Source organism: Schistocerca gregaria, chromosome 1 (assembly GCF_023897955.1).
Source record: "Schistocerca gregaria isolate iqSchGreg1 chromosome 1, iqSchGreg1.2, whole genome shotgun sequence".
NCBI lineage: Eukaryota > Metazoa > Arthropoda > Insecta > Orthoptera > Acrididae > Schistocerca > Schistocerca gregaria.
In genome coordinates, this window is record NC_064920.1 from 626,512,482 (window position 1) to 626,535,235 (window position 22,754).

General features: G+C 39.7%; 1 protein-coding gene across 2 annotated transcripts in view; it reads left to right on the forward strand.

Moving 5' to 3' along the window:
• LOC126299800 (TBC1 domain family member 19) overlaps positions 1–22,754 on the forward strand; it is a 166,287-nt gene that overhangs the window by 67,924 nt on the left and 75,609 nt on the right. For both annotated transcript variants that reach the window (XM_049991675.1, XM_049991676.1), the window contains exon 7: positions 15,090–15,202. In XM_049991675.1, the coding sequence (XP_049847632.1) occupies positions 15,090–15,202 (113 nt within the window). The remainder of the gene's footprint in view (positions 1–15,089; positions 15,203–22,754) is intronic.

Here is a 22,754-nt window from a genome sequence, read left to right on the forward strand (position 1 = left end):
ATGTGAGATGAATAGGGGAGACATAATGCAGAATGCCCACGTGCACCAATGACTATCCAGCAGCTGTTAACCATGCTGTTGGACGAATGAAATACCCTTCCACAAGAACTTTTTGGCATCCCTGAAACCAGCATGAAAGCACATTGCAGAGCATTAATTTCCATCAATAGTGACCACATACCCTACTAAAAACTGTAACCCACCTGTAATAATTCCAGAGGTGACTTCAGTGTAATTGAATAAAAATGTCATTTATGCTTATCTCATTGTGTGATTATTTGAGCTACCTTCTGTATTATACTGTAGCAGTTCTTTCTACACATGGCCCAGACTTCTTTCATATTGAAGTTTTGCACAACAGTGTTATTTTCTGATAGTGTCAGTACTATGACATCTGATTAAAATAGAAAATCCAATCATGGTTGCTAATTACCACATGTGACAGAACTCAACTATGTGTAATTAAAAAAAATAATTCTCGCCATTTGTAGTTATGTATTGTGAGACTACCTTGAGTGATCTGATGTCATGTATCATGCACAGCTCATCAAGATTAGCACATAAAAATCTACTGCTCTAATCATTAAAGGCACGTTTAAAGATTTTGGTGAATGGTATAAAATAAATAAATCTCTGTCAGCTATAATGCTTCTTAATGTCAGTGAAGGCCTCTACAAGAAGTCGTTGAAGCACTTTTATCAAATATCTTTTGATGTCTGTTGCAATGTGGAGCAGAGAGCTATGCATTGAACCGTAATTATTACCTAACAAACTCTATATCTAAATGGTGGCATCCAGATTGTACCCCCAAGAATAATGGTTTACAGAAATGGTGAAGCTTAATGACGTATGTCAATAAAATATTTATCAGTCACCATGTATGTTGCCATTTCCTCACCAGTCCATTTGTGCATCACCAATTGGAAACAAATGTTCCACTTTTTGTAAAATCTAGTGAATGGTGGTATTAATACTGTCCTTCCCAACACCAGTTTCTCAGATTTCTGTATCACAGATAAAACTTTGTGTCAACATCTGTTAAATGTGTTCATTGTTTATATTCTTTGGGATCGCCATCCCAGATGTAAAACATCCTCAAAAATTTGCCTTCATTTGTATCCCCATGTGATGCTTCAGTGACATCAGATGCTTCAGTGGCGAAAACTCTGACACTCCCCAACTCAGCGTGTTCAGTACTTCACACTCAGAGTTAGTTTCATGGTGTTTTCTATTATCTAGAGGCAAGCATAAGTAGGCAGTTACCTCCAGTCTTAGCCTTACTGAGTTACCATGGTCATAGTATCATAGATTACTTGTTAGTTGGCCTAGAAATGGATTAGTCAGTATGTTTGGATTATTATTTGCTTTATTATTGTTTGACTTTAAGTGAGTAGTTGGTTTAGTTGTCCATGGGTGATTTTACAATGAGAATGAGTAAATCAACTGTACAAAACTGAAACACAGTACATAAAAGTCTACACCTGAACTTAATGTGTATAAGTATGTAAATAAATGCCACAAATACAGATATATCAATATAGTGATTAACAAGTAATTGAGAATATGATTATTTATATATTTCTTAGCCACAGAAAGATATATTGGTATACTCTGACAACTGCAATCATTTGTTTACTCTTTTTTATCATATGGAAGATTGTTATAAAATGGGTCATTATCAAATAGACTCAACCACTTGTTTTGTATATGGTAGTTTATCCTATTTCTATAACGATGCACTCCTTTGTTTGATAAGGCAGTGCAATGTGTTTTCAAATACAGAATTTTTCATGTATCTACCACGATAGGACAATTAATATGTGTAGTTACTTGAAGTTTTCTGCACAGAATTGTATTGAGGACATTTATTTAAATACATCTAATGATTTTCTTCTGCAGCCTAACCAACATTTTCACATTGGCAACACTACCCAAGATCACTATACAGGACATCATGTGTGAATATGAGTCCACAGCATATTATAATAATTTTCCTCTATTTACTGTACTAGCTATTTTTCTTATTAAGAATGTCTTTGTACTTCTATCTTGGCCTCTTGATCTGTACATATACAGCAATCTACATGAACCTTCTAAACCCTAGTATTTAATTTCTTAGTGAAACTAAAACTAAGGAAAGTAATCCAAACACCTAAGGAAAAGCATGATGAGAAGAAGAGAGCAATATCAGAAAGCAAAATAAAAACAATATGGGATATAGTGAAAGCAGATACAAATAGAACTTGAAACAAACATAATTATCCATAGCTAGTTAAACAAATCACGTTGTCTGACAAAGAAGGAGCACTTCTCTTATTCGTTAGCACAGAAGATGAATGTAGAGGGAGGTAAAGATTCATCTCAAAACTAGATATATTAGGATTAAAGTAGAAACAGTAAGTGTTGAAAATAACTGTTGAAATATCTTTCAGAAACCAGAAGAGAATGTGTTATATCAAATTCAAAAGACGCAAGTCTAGTGAATTTTATATGCCGAGTCCGCAACTCCATCTGCATAAGAAATCATTTTTTGTTTACTTTAGAATGATGAATGAATGTTTTGATAAGATTTTAAATCTCATTAACAATATTGTGAAAAGGAAAGTTGCTCTCACCATATAGTGGAGCTTTTGGCTATTAAGGCCATTGTCAATAATAGACATCTCTCCCCCTCTCTCTCTCTCTCTCTCTCTCTCTCTCTCTCTCTCTCTCTCTCTCTCTCTCTCTCTCACACACACACACACACACACACACACACACACAAACACAACTCCACACACGACTGTAGTGTCAGGCAACTGAAACCTCACTGCGAGCAGCAGCACCAGTGCATCATGGGAGTGGTGACTGGGTGGGGATAAGGAGGAGGCTGAGGCAGGGAGGGGGAGGGATAGTATGGTAGGGGCAGTGCACAGTTAACTGCTGCAAGTTAGACAGAGTGCAGTGGAGAGAGGGGGAGGGTGTAGCGGAAAAGAAGAAAGACTGAGTGTGATGGTGGAATCACAGTTGTGTAGAGCTGGAATGGGAACAGAGAAGGGGCTGGATAGGTGAGGACAGTGAAGGTTGAGGCCAGGAGTGTTACAGGAAAGTAGGATGTATTGCAGGGAAAGTTCCCACCTGTGCAATTCATAATTCTGAATTCGAACCTAACAAATGTTAAGGCCAGGAGGGTTATGGGAAAGTGGTATGTATTGCAGGAAAAGTTCCCATCTGCGCAATTTAGAATGCTGAATTCGTTAGTCACTGTCATCACCCATCCAGCCCCTTCCTTGTTCCCATTCCATCACTACTCAGCCATCATTCCACCATCACACCCAGTATTTCTCCTTTTCTGATACTTCTCCCCCCCCCCCTCCCCATGTCTCCACTGCCATCTTTCTAATCTGCAGCACTTCACTGTTCGTCACCCCCACCATACTATCCCTCCCCCCTCCTTGCCTCAGCCTCCTTCTTATCCCCACCCAGACGCCACTCCCATCATGCACTGGTGCTGGTGCTCGCAATGTGGTTTCAGTTGCCTGAGGCTGCAGTTGTGTGTGTGAGTTGTGTTTGCATGCGTGTGTGTATGTGATTTAAAAAATCTGCTCACAAAGTGGTGACATGGGAGCGCACACACAAAAGCATTTAACTTTCACAAGCTTTTGGAACCAATGGCTCCTTCTTCTGGCAGAAGAGTTGAAGGGGAAGGAAGAGAGGTGAAGAAAAGGACTGGAGAGGTTTAGGGAAAGGGGTACAGTTTAGAAGTCACCCAGAATCCTCGATCAGGGGATGGGATGAGAAGGACAGGCTGATTGTTGGGGACTGTACCAAATGAGATTTGAAATCTCGAGAGCTTAAAGGTGGAAAAAAGGGTAATATGCAAGACAGAGATTATTACTAAAACATCATGTATGAATTAATAAGAGTGAAAAGCTAAGTGTATTGAATATAACAGAGGTGGGAGGGGGGGGGGATGGTAAAAAATAGACAAGTCAGAAAATGAAAGATGTGGAAAACTAAAATGGAATGGAGAAAGGAGTAGTTACTGTGAATAAATGCTGAGGCAGAAGGAATTAACATAAATGAAGGCCAGTTGGGTGGTGGGAACTAAGGAAATGTTGTAGTGTTAGTTCCCATGTGCAGAGTTCTGAGAAACTGGTGTCTGGGGGAAGAATCCAGATGGCATGTGTGGTGAAACACACTGAGGTCATGACTGCCATGTTGTAGAGCATGCTCTGCAGCAGGATATTGTTTGTTGTCCATATACACCCTGTGCCCATTCATGCTCAATGATGGGATCTGCCGCTTGGTCAGCAGATTTTTTTTTTAAATCCCTACCATTTACATTACTTTATGGCTACAGCAACACTGCAACTAAACGTTCATAAAAACACATTTTTATTTATACTACAAGACTTTCACCAGTGGCGAAGCTCCAGTATGCATACCACACATACATTGTGCACATCTCCTCCTCTCCCCTCTTCCTATCCATCTCCTCCTCCCTCTCTATTTACTACTCTTTCTTCCCCCACCTCTCATTTCATCTCCTCCTCCCCGTCTTTCTGTCCATATCCTCTTACCCATTACCTCCTCTCTTCTCTCTATTCACCTCTTCCTCCCTCCTTGTCTCTATCCATCTCCTCCTCTTCCTTTTCCACCTGATCCTTCCCCTCTTTGTGTTCATCTCCTCCTCCCTCTTCCCTCTGTCCATCTCCTCCTCTCACTCTCTTGCTCCACCCCTCTTCATTACTTTCTCTGTCTATCTCCTCCTCATCACTTTCTCTGTACATCACCACCCCCCCCCCCCCCCCTCTCACTCACTCTCTCTCTCTCTCTCTCTCTCTCTCTCTCTCTGTCCATCTCTTGCTACCCTGTCGCTCTGCCTATCTCTTCGTCCTCCCTCTCTGTCCATCTCCTCCTGTCTCTTCTCTCTCTACCCATTCCATCTTCCCCTTCTCTATCAATCTCATCTCATTTGCCCATCTCATACTCCCAATACCTGCCCTCTCCTCCTCTCCATTTTTGCAGTTCATCTAATTTCTGCTCAGCTGTGCTCATCAGTATGTGTAAACCCTGGAATGCATTCCATTACTATCAGCACAACATGCTGGTTGTGAAGAGCAACCTTGGTGTCAGGCATTACCAATGGTTTTACCCGTCACTCCTTCCCCTGTGGGAGCTACGTGTTTCCTATCCATAAAGTAATCATTTTTAGACAATAAGCACTATGTGTACCAAATAGGGTTAAAAACTGATGTAGTGGTTTAGGAGAGATGTGGAACATATGTACATACATGCACCCACATACATCCATTGTCATATACATACAGTATAACCCCATTTTTAAGTTCCTGGAATTACCATTTTCCTGCCGTTTAAGAGATTTTTTATCGTTCCCGTCATAATTCCTATGTCCACAATGTTAATTTGTACCCAATTTTGTGTCAACATATTTATAATTTTCCCGTGATTTACACATTCTGAAAAAATGTTCATGCAGAAAAAAACACTCTGGCATGATGTTGGCTGTCCAGTACTGTTTACAAATATTATGTGGTTAAGTTTTTTTTTTTTACAACAGTCCACTCTGCTCAGTAGATCTGAACTGGTAAACATGTAAAAGTTGGAACAATTCATGCCCTATCTCCCGCCGCTGCCATGCCCTACTTGATGGGAGTAACTAGGTTCGTTCAAATAAAGATATCATAATAAATCACAACCATTTCCAAACTATTTCTGGTCTGCAAATGCAGTTTTGTGGTTGTTATGATCATTGTGACACCTTTTTTTTAAAACTATTTTTATCCTGTTTCAGTGTTTGGCCACATGTAGCACCAGTGGACACCATTATTCACTTTGCTTTGCTCAAACATTTTTAGTTTAAACACAGCTTTGTTTACATATTATTTTCATGTTGACCAAAACATGTTTCAAGAGTTTCTTCTCTTTGTCAAGTTCAGTAGTTACATATGTATTTTTTGTGATGATACACAAATAAACAATGTGAGTGATAGTTTCCATGTGTGTCGTTCTCCACATAACTGAGAAGGCACAGTACCTGCTAACCCCAAAAAGATGACTACAATGCAAGAGACGCAGAATAACACATTCAAACACCACACAAAATGCTTTTGTACATATTTGCATTTTGCAGCGAGAAACAATTTTCGAAAAATGTCGTGCTAAGCATAAAAAAATACATAAGTAGTACAGTATTTCATTATTTAAATAATGACTGACAGCTGCAGAATTTCAGAAACATTGATTATGACATATGAAATTGAATTAAACCTTCCTACTTCCCAGCCGTTTATCAGTTCCAGTTGCATCAGTGGTTTTTATTTGATAATAAACCTTTATTAAATAATAAACAAGTCTCTGACAAGTATTTTGATGCCTGTTATGTACATGTATCATAAATAAAGTGTGAAAATGCAAGGGGGCATCCTATACATAACTTTTACAGCTTAAAACGTTATTTCCCGCATTTAACACCCCTTTTTGAAGTCCCTTGAAAAATGTAAAAGTGGTGTTTCGCTGTATTAGCTAAATAACTTGTTTGCATAAACATTTTTTTATCCCAGTTATGTTCTCCCCACTCTGTCCATTTTCTCTTCCCCTTTTTTGGCCTCCCCCTGTCTTATCTATCTCCTCTTACCCCTCTCTATCCTCTCCCTCCCCTCTCTCTTCCCATCTACTCCTTCTCCCTCTCCATCCCTCCCCACCTCCCCCTGTTCTTACCTGTTCTCTGTCTGTTACATATTGCACAGTTGCATATATCTCTCCCTCCCCCTTATCTCTTTATCTATCTCCGCCTCCCCCTTTCTCTTCCCATGTCTAGTTGCTCCATCTTTGGTTTCATCTCCTCTGCTGCCCACTCACTGTCCATCTTCTCCTCCCCCCTCTTTCTGTCCATCTCCTACCCCACCCCTCTGATTGTCCATTTCCTTCTCTCCCCTCTGTCAGTCCACCCCCTTGTCATCATGTCTGTCCATCTCTTCCACTCCCCTCTCTCTGTTGATCTACTCCTTCCCACATCTCTCAGTCCGTTTGCTCCCTGCTCTCTCTATCCATAATCTTCTTCCCTCTATATGTCTATCCAACTTCTCCTCCACCTCTTTCTGTCCATCCCGTCCTCACATCTCTGTCCTTCATCTCCTCCTCATTCTCTCTATCCATCTCTTCCTTCCCCCTTTCAGTAACTATTTATTCCTCGCTTTCAAGCCATCTACCCTCTGTTTCCATCTCTTCTTTCCCAAACGCACTGACCATCTTCTCCTGACCCTCTGTGTGTCTGTCCATCTCCTTCTCCCTCTCTCAGGATATTTACTGCTTTGCAAACATCAACAATGTATTAACACTGTTGATAACAATGCCTCTGAACATGACTCACAGCATCCCCACTGCACCAACCACCTACGCACAGCTGAACCAGACTTGACCACACCTGACCAACACTGAGTGTCGGGTTCAACTCTGTCACCAGGGGTGATGACCTTCAGCCAACTACAACAAACATTTGCACAACTGGCAGCCATGCCTTGTGCAATTATATTCCTGTGCAAGGATGACTATGCTAGTTCCTAACACAGTTTGGCAAGGTGGCACACAATTGCTGACCACTGTTTGATTACCCAAAAGAAAAGTGTATTCTGTGATAGTTCAACCAGATCACAGCAACTGTTCAAGTCATTTCTCCTTGCAATACATCAACGAAATGTTTTACCTGTCCCCTCTTCAGCAGCGTGGCAGACTCTGCATTTTTTACCATATACATAGACAACATTTTCCCATTGACTTTGGTTTGAACATGAGTACCTCACCCTACCTGATCACTTTTGGGCAATTTCCAGCAATGAGTGTCAGACTTGCCACCCAGTTCTGTACAGCAAATGACTCCTCTATTACCATCTGTGGATATGCATCTCATATCTTAGAACTTGGCTTCAGGGAGTTGGTTTCTTCTAACTTTCTCATTGCAAATGTCATTGAACGAGTGCTCAGCACTGAGATCCTCTATCACTTCCATCTATTGCTGGATTTAGCATGTGGCACACCACAACATCAAGACAACTGTCACTCCATTCCTGGCATAATCAGTTATGGGCCCCCACCACCACAGCAGTGTTCTCCTACCTCTCTCTCGTAAGGCACACAGTGTCAAGTCATGAGTGATAAAACTAAGTGATATCAACATGACTGCCTAACATCACTGGCACAACTGCAACAATTCTAACTACATAACTCCAACACAGTGTTAGAGTGGACAGTGACAGCCTCGACGTGGCCCATTCCCTTAGTAGTGTTTTGATGTGATGGGAAGATGAGCGAAACATGAAGCGAATGTCATCCCCAAGCGATGGCTAGATGTACTCGTACCCCCTGGCCCCGCCAGATGCTCTGCTCGAAGGCCCATCAGAAAACAAAAATTAGCCATGTTCTAAGAAGATGTCAAGCCAACATCGAAGGCTATATCATAGTCAGAGGTGATATCGTCTCAAAAATTATGAAAGAAAATGAGGTAGATGACTGGCACTTCAAGAAACACATTCCGATGAGGATTTAACACAGTTGCCTCCAAAGGCCATGAAAAGCATGGAAATGCAACACTTATTACAAATGAGATACACTACAGAGTTTCCCATGCCCACTGACTTTGCCATAGGGATAAAAGTAAATGACTTAGTGATAGTCAACATGTACAAACCTCCATCCAAAAATTGGGCATCTCCATTCTTTCAGATGTAAGCCACCTAACAGTGTACATTGGGGATTTCAGTACTCACCATTTCAGATGGAGATACCACTCCTGTGATGACCCAGGTCTCCAATTAGCAGATTGGGCTGATGTCAACAATATCCATCTCATATATGATGATAAGGACAAGGCCACATTTACATGGAATGCATGGAAAACTTTAACTTCACCAAATCTCTGTTTTGTGATGACCAGTAATGATGGGATCTCAATGCAAGCAAAGCAAACTGTTTTGACATGACTGCTGAAAAGCCAGCACTCGCCAGTCATTGTGAAGATTGGCCTGCAGTTACCAGTCATAGACAACCTACCAATCCCCCGTTGGAACCTTCGTAAGGCACAATGGGACAAATTCCAATCTCACATGGAACAAATTGTGGCCATAATTCCTCCAATTCTGATAAACTATGAAAGGTTTACCAAACTGCTGCTGCAAGCATCCTAAGAAACTAACCCATGTGGAGCTAGAAGAGAATACATACCAGGATTTACCAAACAATGTGAACCTCTTCTTCAAGAACACAACAACACTGGAAATCCCCAGACTATAGACTCACTGACCAAGCTTCTTGACAAAGAAAGAAGGAAACATTGGCATGAGCTAGCTGAGCACCTTGACTTCACCCATTCCAGGCCTTCTCAGAAAATTAGGAGATGCTGTACATCCTAGATCCAAACAGAGTGATGTTAACCTTAATAAAATAAGCTCAGTTATACTTGAAATCTCCAAGATCCAACAGAAGAAGGGCCTTTAAAAACTTGTGGCTGAAGAACTGCGCAGAACAGTCATACATTGTGAGCACTCTGTCTGAATAAGAGTTGATAACTGCAATAAATAACATCAAATCAAGGAAAGCAGCCAGACTTCATGGAATTCTACTGGAGTTTCTAAGGAACCTAGGTCCAAGAGCTCACACATGGATCTGCAAATTTTGCTCCACCATACTCCAGTCTCAGACTGGAAGCATCCCAAACAAATGGAAGGAGTCAAAGATAATAGCTGTCTTGAAGACTGGAAAGGATGAGAGAGATCCGAAGAGCTATAGACCTCTCTCTCTGCTGTGTGTGATGTACAAACTTCTAGAGAAGATTCTTCTAAAGAGAGTGACCCACCTAACACATGCAGCAATGCCTATGGAGCAAGCTGGTTTCAGGTTGAAGAGGAGTTGCTGTGATCAAGTCCTGGCACTAATCTTGCATATTGAACATGGCTTTCAGAACAAGAGAAACACTAGTCTATTATTTATAGACCTCTCTACTGCATACAACACAGTATGGCTTAAAGGATTACTGTATAAGCTTGCTACAGTAGTCAAATGTAAGAAGTCATTAAAGCTCTTTTATAATATGCTATCCACAAGGAAATACAGAGTATATCTTCATGGAAAAACTAGCAAAGTCCAAATCCTCGATAATGGACTGCCACAAGGCTCTGTGCTAGCTCCTTTAGTGTTTAATTTGTACATCTCTGATAAGCCGGAAAACAAATAACGATGTTCGCCTATGCTGATGATCTGGCTATTGCTTTGCATGGAGAGTCATTTGAACAACTGGAATCAGGCCTAAATTCTGACTTGGTGCAGCTTCATAACCACTGTAGGACCTGGCATCTAAACCTTAATGCATCAAAAACAGTAAGCACAATGGTGGACCTGAATAACAAACAAGCAGACAGGAAGCTGTTTTTGAATGTAGCAGGCCAGAATATAAGACATGAAAGACCACCAAAATACCTGGGTGTTAAACTAGAGCACAGCGTAACGTTCAAAGAACACCTGCAGTATGTCAGCCAAAAACTCAGAGGCAGAGTCAATATCATCCAGAAACTTGCAGGCCCTGCCTGCGGAAGTAATAATACAACACTTCCCACTTCCTCCTTGGCTCTAGTTTACAGCGTTGCAGAATACTATGCACCTGTATGGACCAGCAGTTAGCACATCAATAAAGTAGATGTCCACCTAAATGACACCTTGCGAACAATAAATGGAACAGTGAGACCTACCCCAACACCATGGCTTTCTGTGCTGGCAAACATTGAACCTCCCTCATTCTGCATGCAACACACAATGCAAAGAGAAATGCAAAAATCTGCTGCTGACACCACATTCCCAATACAAGATGATCTGCATGGCTCAACACAAAGTCAAGAAATCCCTTCTGGACCCACTCCAGGGCACCATAGCAGAATAAAAACACCTATGGCAAGAGGCAAATGTTAACAATGGATGCCTCATTAAGAACCTGGCTGGTTGGGTTCCTGCCCTCAACATCCCTCATAGAACCTGGGTAGCACTAAACAGAATGAGAACTGGTGTTGGACAGTGCAACAAGTCGTTGGACAGTGCAACAATCTGATGGATAAGTGGGGCTACGTGGACGATGCTCACTGTGACTGTGGTGAAATACAGATGATACACCACATAATTGAGTGTGAAATTCATGGTTTTTTGGATGGTTCACTAGAGGATCTGCATAGATTTTTTTAAAACATGTATGCACTATAGGTTTATAAGTACTGTAATATGTATAACTAAATTTATAATTAATAATGTTTTGTTGCATTTGCATGTTAATTAAGTTTCACAAGCTGAATGCAAGTATTTCCATAAGGCATATGGCATATCGAATGCAAAATAAATAACAAGGTTGTAGTCATTACATGTTCAGGACAAAAGTGAAACCAAATGATGAAATATTAGTGTAGCTTGGATAAACTTACTGCAACACAACACCAATTTCATCCATTTTCTGCTATTAACCCATTAGGTACTAAGTTTATTCTGTGTTTACTGATTGACATAGAGATGAGGAAAAGGAATATAAAATTTTAAAAATGTAATAATCTCGAAATAAATGATTTATTTTGTTTGATCTCCAAATGGGGATCATGGCACATGCCACTCTCTTTTTACATTTTCTTTGATTTTTTGTGCCAGGCAACAAAACAGTCCTCCCCCCCCCCCCCTCCCTCTTTCACATTTTCTTTGTTTCCCCAGTATTGTATGTTCAATCACATGTCCGTCTCTACGTTCAGTTGGAACAAGTGAAATGGATGATTTTGGGTATGACAGACGTCCTGCCCTTTTCAGATCAGAAGCAGCAGTTGATGAACAAGATATACCCTTGCCACCATCCTCCAAAATTGAAGCAGTGGATTATTTTCATTTGAGAGGCAGTAGATGACGTGCATGTTGACCAATGCTACATCTAATGCATCCGTGAACTATGGGAAGTACCATCTCTTACCTCAAATTCTCACACAACATTTCCACACATTCCAGCCAATTTGTCCACACCTCACATATGACTGTTATATTCTGAAATCATTCTTGGCTGTGGAACTTGCACTTCTTTGTTCTCAGCTTTGCTCCTTCTCTTTACTTGGTTTATTGGATGCACTGTTTCATGCAAAGCCATTTTGCTGACACTGTGTTTCCAGAGATTGCTACTGTACTTCAAGGTAAATGTTTCCTGTAATTGCCTCTTCTGCAAAAAAAAGAAAGTTTCAGTGACTGTAGTCTCTGTGAACCCAAGCCACACATTGACTCTTGGTGTCTCTTTCCCATTCCAGGGTAGCTTAAGGTAGTTTGTTATACCATATGTGACAGCTGAGTTTGTTAACTTTTCCATAGCTGTGGAATTTGGCCTCATAAGTACACAAAATGTGATTCATGAGGTGTGTTTTGTGTGCAGTTTTTGTCAAATCATAACACACAGCTTGGTGAGCTGTGTAATCTTCATGGTCTAATTTCTCAAACATCTGAACATGGTATGTTTTTTTCTTAAGGGAAAGTTTAAAACTTCCAGAATCATTGATTTTGGCATATCTAATTCATTGCTTAAATTACACATTTAGATTTCTTTGAATGCTTCTTTGATTTGCCACACAGTCTCTTGTGGTACAGGAGGCCTCCCACCATATGATTCATCAGCAATGTTTCGACATTTGCAGTTTTTTGAAACTGATTGACAAATAACTTGATGCTTTCTCTTGTTGATGCCAGCTTGTGAAATATCCAAGTGAACTCATTTTGTACCTCCAGACTGCACCTCCAGATAAGATAAACCACACAATGAGGCTCTAACAGCAGCCACACATTCTTCTATGATAACCATTCTTCTTTATTATCCTGAAAAAGAAGCAATAGGCTGATATTATCACAGAAAATTATTATAATTGTGTAGTATGTAAATGCATCCATTATTAGTTAGAAATGGATTGTGTCTTTATGACCACCTTGATTGGGATCACCCCTGTGCCAATGTCAGCTAAACTGGTGCTGCTTGAAAGAACAAAGTTCTATGAAAGCCCATCCTGTTCTTTCTGGGAGGAAATGAAAGACGAGTAAAAAAAAGGGAAGAAGTATATGAACATTAAAAGAACAAATTGTGAGGGACAGGTAAGTCGCATGCAGCCTGTTGGCCATAGACTGTGCATCCCTGCACTAGAGGGATATTTACATTAATTGTTTTCCTGCTTTGATTGTTAAACTGCCATATGTACCATACCATAGCTGCCCTCTACATGTAACTGACAGGAAGGAAACAACCAGTATATATGCTGAATATCAGCAAAAGGTGTAGTTGGGTGTTACATGTACTGTATCATATTTTACTTTTTGTAGCTTTTACAACATTTATTGGATAGCATTGCTTTGAAGACCACTGTCATACATAAAGGCTATGTCTTGTGGTTTTCATATTGTACAGTGTAGTCCTATGTAATTTCATTTAGATCTGGATATGTAATAGTACCACTTTTATAATGAAGATTTAAGGACAAAATATTATTAATGTTAATTCTCTCTCTGTGGGATTATTAGTTTTGCTATAATATCACACCATATGTAGATGACTTCTATCTGTTCAGCTTTATTTTATGTTATTTTTTATTTATTTTTATTATACAAATGTTAAAATTTTATGGCTATAGTTACTAGTTATTGCCAGTTGTTTTAAATTGTTATTTTAATATCTCTCTTTCTTTAATCGTTGTAATCCACTTTAGTGTACAGCTACCTGGCAGCAGTTTCATTGACCTATGAGCCAGAATAGACAGTATCAGTCAGTCTGTTTGCTACTTCGGTCCAGTTAACTTTGACTGACACTGTGGTTGAGCATTATGGCTATGTCATGTCACATACGACAATGATGTTTGCACATATGTACACAGGACCAGCAAATTGGCTGCTATTTTGATCCATTTAACTTTGATTGACACTGTGGTTGGGCATGATGACTGTATCCCATGTAACATAATGACATACCTATACTGTAAATAAGACTGTAAGGTATGTTTTTCATTGTAAATTTGTTTTCATGCTATTGATTTTAAACTAACAAACTAGCTTGTTATCTCTGTTAATTCATTACTTTTTATTTTCATACAGTATAATATGGTACCACACATTTTCAGTGGCATTAGTTACTCAACCCATTTATTGTCTGTGTATATTTACTTTGTTTTACAGTGACATTTCTATAAAGATGTTAACACTGTAATGTATACCCTCAATTTAGGCACCGTATGTTTTTATTCTGAAGTGTTTCTGACTTGTAAACTTGTAGCAACTTTCAGATCTTAAAATGACTGTTTCAATGATAGAAACTAGTAATCAGTGTTCTCTAGATTGTGATCTTGGCCAAATACAGGTTTTTAACAAAATCTGCAACAGACAATTTTGACTAATATTTCACTGTACATTTATTCTATCAGGAAGTTTGTTGTAAATAATCCACTGTAGTTCAAAAGAAGCAGCAATATACATTATTACAATACCAGTAGCAAAAATTGCATTCATTATGCCACATAAAGTTTCTCTTTAGGATAAGAAGAGGTGCACAATACTGCAACAAAAATTTTTGATCATTTACCCTGTATTATAAATTTTCTGACAGACTGCAAAGTAAAATTTGAAGGAAAAAAACTGAAAAAGTTTCTCCTTGACAACTTCTTCTATTACATAGGAGGATTTTTATTATCATAATGTGTAAAAGGTAGTGGGTATGAATTTTTAACACAAAGCTGTATGTTCTCTTTTTTTCCTTAAAAAAAATAATCACCATGTAGCCATTAACGAAATAATTTGTGACCCATGGAACTTGAAACTAGCTAACTAGCTTGTTTGCTCTGTTAATTCATTACTTTTTATTTTGATACAGTATAATACAGTACCACACATTTTCAGTGGCATTAGTTACTCAACCCATTTATTCATATTTGACACTTTTTACATGTAGTACACTCTGATCCATTGCACTGAGATACTGTTCATGGATCCTTAATATAATTTTCATCCTTAACACTGAATATGAGACATAACATTAATAAAAAATTACTTTTCCTTAGTGATAGAATCAAATCATGCTCCAGTGGCACAAGAATTCTTGAAGAAGGGCTGTCCAAGGGGCTTGAGAGGTCATATGTGGGCACAAGTCCTTGGGGCAAGTTTAAAACCAACAGTAAGTTGTACAATTTATTTTTAGCTGTGTCAGGAAAACCATTCTTTATGGGATACTTCTCATAATATTATATTGTTTTATTTGTTATGATTATTGACATTATTTTTATAATTATTGCCGAAAGGAATGACATTTTAAATACAAATGCTATTATGAAAAAACTACATCTTTTTTATAGCTGCAGATAAGTCATTGTTATCTTTGCATATTGAATATAATTCTCATATCATATTTTAATTAAGTTCTGGGAATAGCTACACCTAATTTCTTCCAAATGACAGTTCTTTTGTTGCATAATTTGTTGGTTCTCTTTACTACACACATACTCTGGTGTTGAAATGAGATTAGTTTATTGATCTATTTCAAAGCCTAATTGACAGATTTCAGTTTCATTCTTTTATTTCAAATCCTTCAGCATTCAACTGTATAGAGAATCCCAGTACTTCTTGATTTCTGGAGTCATCAAAAATAAAACATAGAGAGTTAATACCTTTCCACAGCTTGTACAGAAATTAGACTGTAATTAAAAGAGGCAAAGGACATAAAAGGGAGACAGTGGTTGAGAAGGACATGAGACAAAGTGTTATTTAATCTGTACATGGCCATGCTGTAATGTAAAATAGGAGAAATAGGAAAATGAATTAAAGTTTGGTGAGAAAAAAATAAATATCTTTCAGAATTGCTGATGATTTTGTAATTATATCAGAGATTGTGAAGGAGTTGAAAGAGCAAATGAATAGACTGGATAGCATCATGAAAAATGAGATGAATATAATAAAAGTAAACCAATGATAGTGGGCTATTCAGATTAAGTCAGGTGGTGCTGGGAAAATTAAATTAGGAAATGAGACACTGAAAGTAATAACTGAATTTTGATATTTGGGAAACAAATTAACTGTTGGCAGCAGAAATAAAGAGGATACCAAATGCAGACTAGACGTAGAAAGAAAACTTTTCTGAAAAAGAGAACTGCATTAATGCTGAATATAAATTTTAGTGTTATGAAGTCTGTTGAGGTTTACACTTACTAACACTCTTTATTCCATATGCACCAGATACACAAATGGTGAACAACAAAAACAGAACCACACAGTCCAAGAGTACTCTGAGTCAGAGGTAGTAGTTGTCACCACAAATCAGCCAGAGTAGTATGTGGCTCCTATGCAGCACCAATGAGAACTGCCATTCCCTACTTATATCAGGCAGGTCAGCAACGGGATCCCATCAGGTGATACAGCAATCACTGTGAGGGCATAGCTTCTTTCCAGCATTTGTCCTGTGGTGGCCATTAGCAGCTCGCAGTGCCCTCAGTGGTACGGAGAGAAAGTATGAATCAATTCTGGACAGTTGTGATAATTTCATCTTACTGTCTGAGTTCATCAAGTCAGTCTTTCATGGAAGTTTATCTCTAGATTGTAGTCTTATATGCAAGTGAAATGTAAATGATAAACAGCTCAGACAAGAAGAGAACAGACACTTTTGAAATGAATTATAACAGAAGACTACTGAAGTTTGGATGAGTAAATCAGATAACTAACAATGAGGTCAAGGTCCAGAAAAAGTCAGAGAGTGAAAGGAGAATGCTGAGATGGGTGAGGGAGTGGGCATCCAATAAGGATAGCTTCAAATGAGAACATAAATACTAACTAAGTAAAAATAATCCTGTTCTTCAGTGTATGGGCTACAAAGGGCCCAACTGGGAAAGGCAACTTGCCACCAACTATTTGGAGAAGCCAGCACTGATGAACTATTGCGCACCAAAGTCCGAAAAAAATAGGAGAGTGAAGGGAGAGTGTGTATTGTCAGATTGGTAGCTGAAAGCAGAGAACATCTCATCTGCAACCCATGTTATGTCCAAATGCCTCAGAGCCGCATGTGACCACCCTTCCATACTTTCCATTGGCTGCTGCAGACATCACTTGCAAAATGTGACTTGTCTGCAATTCCTAACCTGTACAAATTAGTTCTGGCCTGCAACATAGGCTGTTTCTGGTATGCAAGTCATGGGAAAGGCAACGCGAACAGTGATGGTACCAAGGTGGAAAAAAAAATTTTAACATCCCATGAACCAATAAAGCACTCCCAAATTCCTACAAACAGGTGGCAGCCTGTAAAACTTTCCATTTTTCACAGGATTGGTGGCTACAATGTTTACAAGTTTTTCAGGTACTCCCTTGAGATGATGGGTTGCTCGTATAGGGGACTTAAGATTTATGGGTGAGTGAGCATTAAATGATTTAAAAAATAATTATGCATGTGTGAAATACAATTATTATTTAATAATATAAGGGGCAGTATAATGGATTACAGGCAGTGTGAAATTGCTGGTACAACTTGTCTACATGGAGCGGGCTTAAGTCCCAGTGAAAGTGATGGGGTGACAGGAATGAGTTGTAGTAGTGAGATGACAGGGTCACCGATGTATGGCAGCATTGCCCACAGTGGCTCAGTGTTTCTTGATTCAGGAATCAGTAGTACAGATCTACAACATTCTGCACAATGGACATTAGAGGTTGCCATAGGGTTGTGTCATACATTATAGTAGCATCCAATTTTTGGGAAACCTTTTTCAGCCAGAGACATTAAGTAAATAGTGCAACATCTGCTTGTATTGTTTTCCCTCCAGCATTAATCATTTATCTTGAAAGACCATCATTTCCTGCTGCCTTTCCATTCATCATGCACTGAATAGCGTTATACATCTCATCTGCCATTGTTTCACAAATTTCATTGTTTTCTTTATTGCCTATATGCATTTATAATTCATCTCTTGAACACAAATATTTCAATTAATCTTTGAATGCTGATACAGTTTTCTCTTTGTTATCAATTATTGTGCCACCTGCCATCTTACTTGATGAGATGTAATGTCTACCAACATAATGAAGTTCAGCTGTATTTAGTCAGTACTCCTAAATTTCATTGTTTGTTCATTGTATTGCATTGTATTGTAACCGGAGACCTAGAAACGAAGGAGAGGCTCCATTCCCGCCGCAGCTGCAGTGGTCCACAACCCTACAATGACTACCGCAGTCCCCTTCACCCCTCTGCCGCCCCACACCAAACGCAGGGTTATTGTGCGCTTTGGTCCCCGGTGGACCCTCCAGGGAACTTCTGACACCAGAGGAGTGTAACCCCTATGTTTGTGTGGTAGAGTAATGGTGGTGTACGCATACGTGGAGAACTTGTTTGTGCAGCAATTGCCGACATAGTGTCACTGAGGCGGAATAAGGGGAATGAGCCCACATTTGCCGAGGCAGATGGAAAATCATCCACAGACTGGCCGGTTCACCGGATCTTGACACAAATCCGCTGGGCGGATTCGTGCCGGGGACCAGGTGCTCCTTCCCACCCGGAAAGCGTTAGACCTCAATGCCAACCGGGCGGGCTGTTTGTTAGTTACTTGTTCTATAGATGATTTGCATCATATCTATTGAAACAATGTGGAATGAGCTATGTATGTGTGCTTTTCTTTGTGGGTATAACTGTATTTACAAAATAATAAATACCTCAGTGGTTTAAGTTTGATAAAAGTGAACATATTGTTTTTCTTACTTCCTCTTGAAGACATTTCTGACTAATTTTGTTTAACTTGCCTATAGCTGTCTGTATACCATTATTTTGTTGTGATACTTCCACCTTCAGTTCCAACAGTCAAAGTACAGAAATGTTTACATTATGAGAGCCTCTCCACGTCTGTTCAGTTGATGAGCTGCTATACGATGTATTCAAGTATATATAGTTATGTATAGAAGTTATTTTGATTTATAATCTAGTTTTTTACTGTCCTCCTGTCTGTTTTTTAAAGAGATCTGATGATGGCTTGGTAATAATTTAAAACATGATAGTACCATTTCAGAGAACTAATGCTGGAATATATAATAAACATTATGGAAGACACTCATGATTTTTCTCTTAAGCAGTATGCCTAGTCTGTTTACAATGTTGCTCCTGGCCTGCAACATGGGCTGTTGCTGATATGCAAGTCACAGGAAAAGCAGCACAAACAGGTGATGGTACCAAGGCGAAATCAAAAATTTTGATATCCCATAAACCAATAAAGTACTCCCAAAATTTCACACACAGGAGTGGTGGTTACAATGTTTACAAGTTCGTCAGGTGCTCCCTTGGGAAGCGATTTTTCCTCACACTGATAAATTACCTCAGGGGACAATAACATAACACACAAAGGGACAAAAACAAAAACAAATATGAAGTGAATTTAGTGATGTCTCCGTCATTAGAAAAAAAAAAACTTAGAGATAAGTTCAGTAGACACAGATTTTTGTAGACCTACAGAATACGATGCACCCAGTTAAGTCTTCTATTCATATGAATGCGTAGGTATTTGGAACAGTATATCATTGACAGCTTTTTCCAGTAACATCTAATAATAATCTTCTGTTGGTCTATATGATTTGAGAGCAATTGTGTGTTGTTTGTTTCCTTAGGGTCATTGAGCACGAATTCTCATTGAACCACGCCATAACTTCTGAGAACGTTTTGTAGACCTTAGCCACATGATTAGAAAAAGATTGATTGCCAATCAAAAAGTATTAATTGTCTACAAAAGTGTGAAGTTAACAAGCTGTTTTATAGGATTAAGGTAAGTCATTACAAATAGGAACCAAGGATAGTATGACAACATGAGTAAACGTTCATAGCCACCCAAGATCCTGTACCCCCCCCCCCCCCCAAAATCCACCTCTTGGTTTTGTTTTGTTGATGATATCTTTATGATCTGGACCCAGAGCCAAGAGACACAATCATCATTCCTCTACAGCCTCAGCTTCATACCTACTCATTCGGATGCCATGTTTTTATATATTGAGTTTCAGCTCTCCAGTGGATTCATAAAAAACTCTGTCAAACCAAGCTTGCCAGTGATCAACAGTATCTCCACTGTGATTGATATTTTTCCTTCCACACTAAGAAGTCTCTCCCACACAGTCTGGTCACATGTGCCCAGTATGCTGAAGGTCTTATTAATGTTTACACCAACAAACATTACCCTACAAACTTGGTCTACAACCAGATATCTTGCAATATTTCTGCATGTACTACTAATTATACAACCATCCCCATGAACAGGGGCCCACTCCTAATTTTTTAATATCACTGCAGACTAAATCATCTTAACCACAGTCTCTATCACATTTCTGACTAGCTTTCATCATGCCCTGAAATGGGGAATATTGCACCCACCCAGCTGATCCACTTCCAGTATTATCAAGGTTATGCTACTCTTTCAGCGCTAGGACCTTTGAAATCAATTACATCATATACCATCTCTGCTGCAACTTCTACATGGCATTTTATGTAGACATTGCCACCAGCTGACTCTCCGACAGAACATACGGTCACCTCAGAACGATGCTGCAAATCAAAATCTATACAGAGTCCTCATGAATGGGGCCATCTTTATGAAAAGAGTAGGGAATGGTGTCAGAGTTCTAGTGATTGTCTTGGTGTACTGTTTCTTGGGACATACTTTGGAACTGCCTAGTACTAAAATCCCTGTCTTTACCCTTTATGGGATCTACTCAAACTGCTGTGGCAATTCTTTGGACAATGTCTCATTATCAGCAGGAAGCAATGCTGCAAACCTGTTTGTTAGAAACCATATGTTTGCAGACATGGGTTCCAGTTCACAGTATTATCTACTTATTCCCCTCTACAAGTCCTAGAAGTTGGTAATGGGAATTTCTGAACAGCCTGTATAATTTAAATTTGATTTTTTTTTTTTTAAATTAGGAGGATCAAGCAGTGAAATGAAATTTGTTAAAAATTCTGAGGACATTCACTTTATTAAAGTTCTTAGTTGCTGCTAACCTGTCCCTTGGGATGTCAGTGATTGCCTAGTGTCCTGTTTGCCTAGTGTCATGTTCCCGGAAAAACACTTTTTCATGTTGTTCTTGACAAAGAGGGCATAATCATAGATAAAGAGATTCACCACTGCTAGTACCCTAAGCCTGGTAAAAAGAGGGCAGTAGTACTCTTTAGAACCAGCTTTGCTCTTTAGGACTAGCCTTGCATTTTACATGGACTTTAAAAATGCTATTGATATTATGAGAATGGCCCCATATGAGTAGGTCATATATGCTACTGAAAGAGCACAAAATATGTGTTAGAGAGAGATAATTATCTCTCAGTTTCCACATGAGGTAGGACACTGTGAAATCTTTTTTACAGACTTGGTTGATATTGTTTTGATGCCAGAACACAAAGAATTTTGGTGCAGGAAAATAGTTGCCACTGAGTGGCTACCTTAAAAGTCTAGGACACATTGGCTATTGAAGCCATTGGCTGGCCTGTAGATTGCACCACTGAGAGGCTGCCCGCCCACCCAAGAGTGGAGATCTCTCCCAGTGCTAGTGTCTTGAGATTTCCGTGACGAGCCATACAGCTGTGTGCCCAGATTGCTGGTGTGAGATTTTATGTGGATCACTGATTCCCTGAGCCAGGAGTGGATGGCAACAATGTAGAGATGGAGGCCTCTGAGGCAAGAGCAGAGAGAAACTCCCAGTTGGAGGAAACCTTAAAATATGGATGAAAATGGCAGATGCAAAATGCCACCCCATGCTTCCCGGTGGGAGCGTGACATGACAGGACCAGTGATGGGCATTCCAAGCTAGGATCCATGCCAATGTCTGGCAGTAATGGGGAAGGTGGATGCAACTCTGCCAAAGACTGAGGTCACACAGGAGACATTGAGTGAGGGGTGCGTCTGCCTGCTGGAAGGGCACCATAGCAGGTGCTGGAGGTTGTGGCATTGAAGGCTTATCAAGCAGTGCTGATGCAGGCAGAAATTGAGGCTTGAACACCAGTAGATAGGAGGCACCGAGCAACTGAGGCACCAGCAAAGGTGGAGCCATGGACAGGAAAAGTGAGTGGGTGCCCACCTGACCTCAGAATTGACTTTGATGGCACCATCCAGAGAGTGTAGACATGGCATCTGATCTGACACATGTTGACAGTGGCGAAAAGCAGATGCAGAAGCTGTAGTAGAGTCCATGTCTGACAGCCATGGAGAAGCTCAGCAGGGCTACAGGAACCAATAGGAGTCAGCCAGTAGGCTGTCAGGAAAAACAGTAATGCTTTCTCAGCAGGAAAATCCTGCAGATATTTTTTCATCTTGGCCTTAAAGGTACAAACTATGCACATGGCCTCACTGTTTGATTGAGGGTGAAAGGGAAGGGAGCGAAAATGGCAAATGCCCGACCGCACATAGAAATCACAAAAAGGCTGGATCAGGAACTGAGGTCCATTGTCAGAAATGAGAGTAACTGGGAGATCATCCACAGAAATTTTTTTTGAAAGAGATTGAATAATAACTTTGATAGTTCCAGGGAGCACCATGCCATGTATGTAAAATATGAGAATGCGTCAATGTACCGCAGCCAAAACACATTCAGAAATTGACCTGCATAAGCCACATGGATGCATTCCCAGGGCTGGGTTGCTGAAGACCACGGGGGAAACAAAGATTTGGGAGTCAACCTGTTGACTAGCGCACTGGGGACATGCAGCCACCAAATGCTCCAGCTCCCGG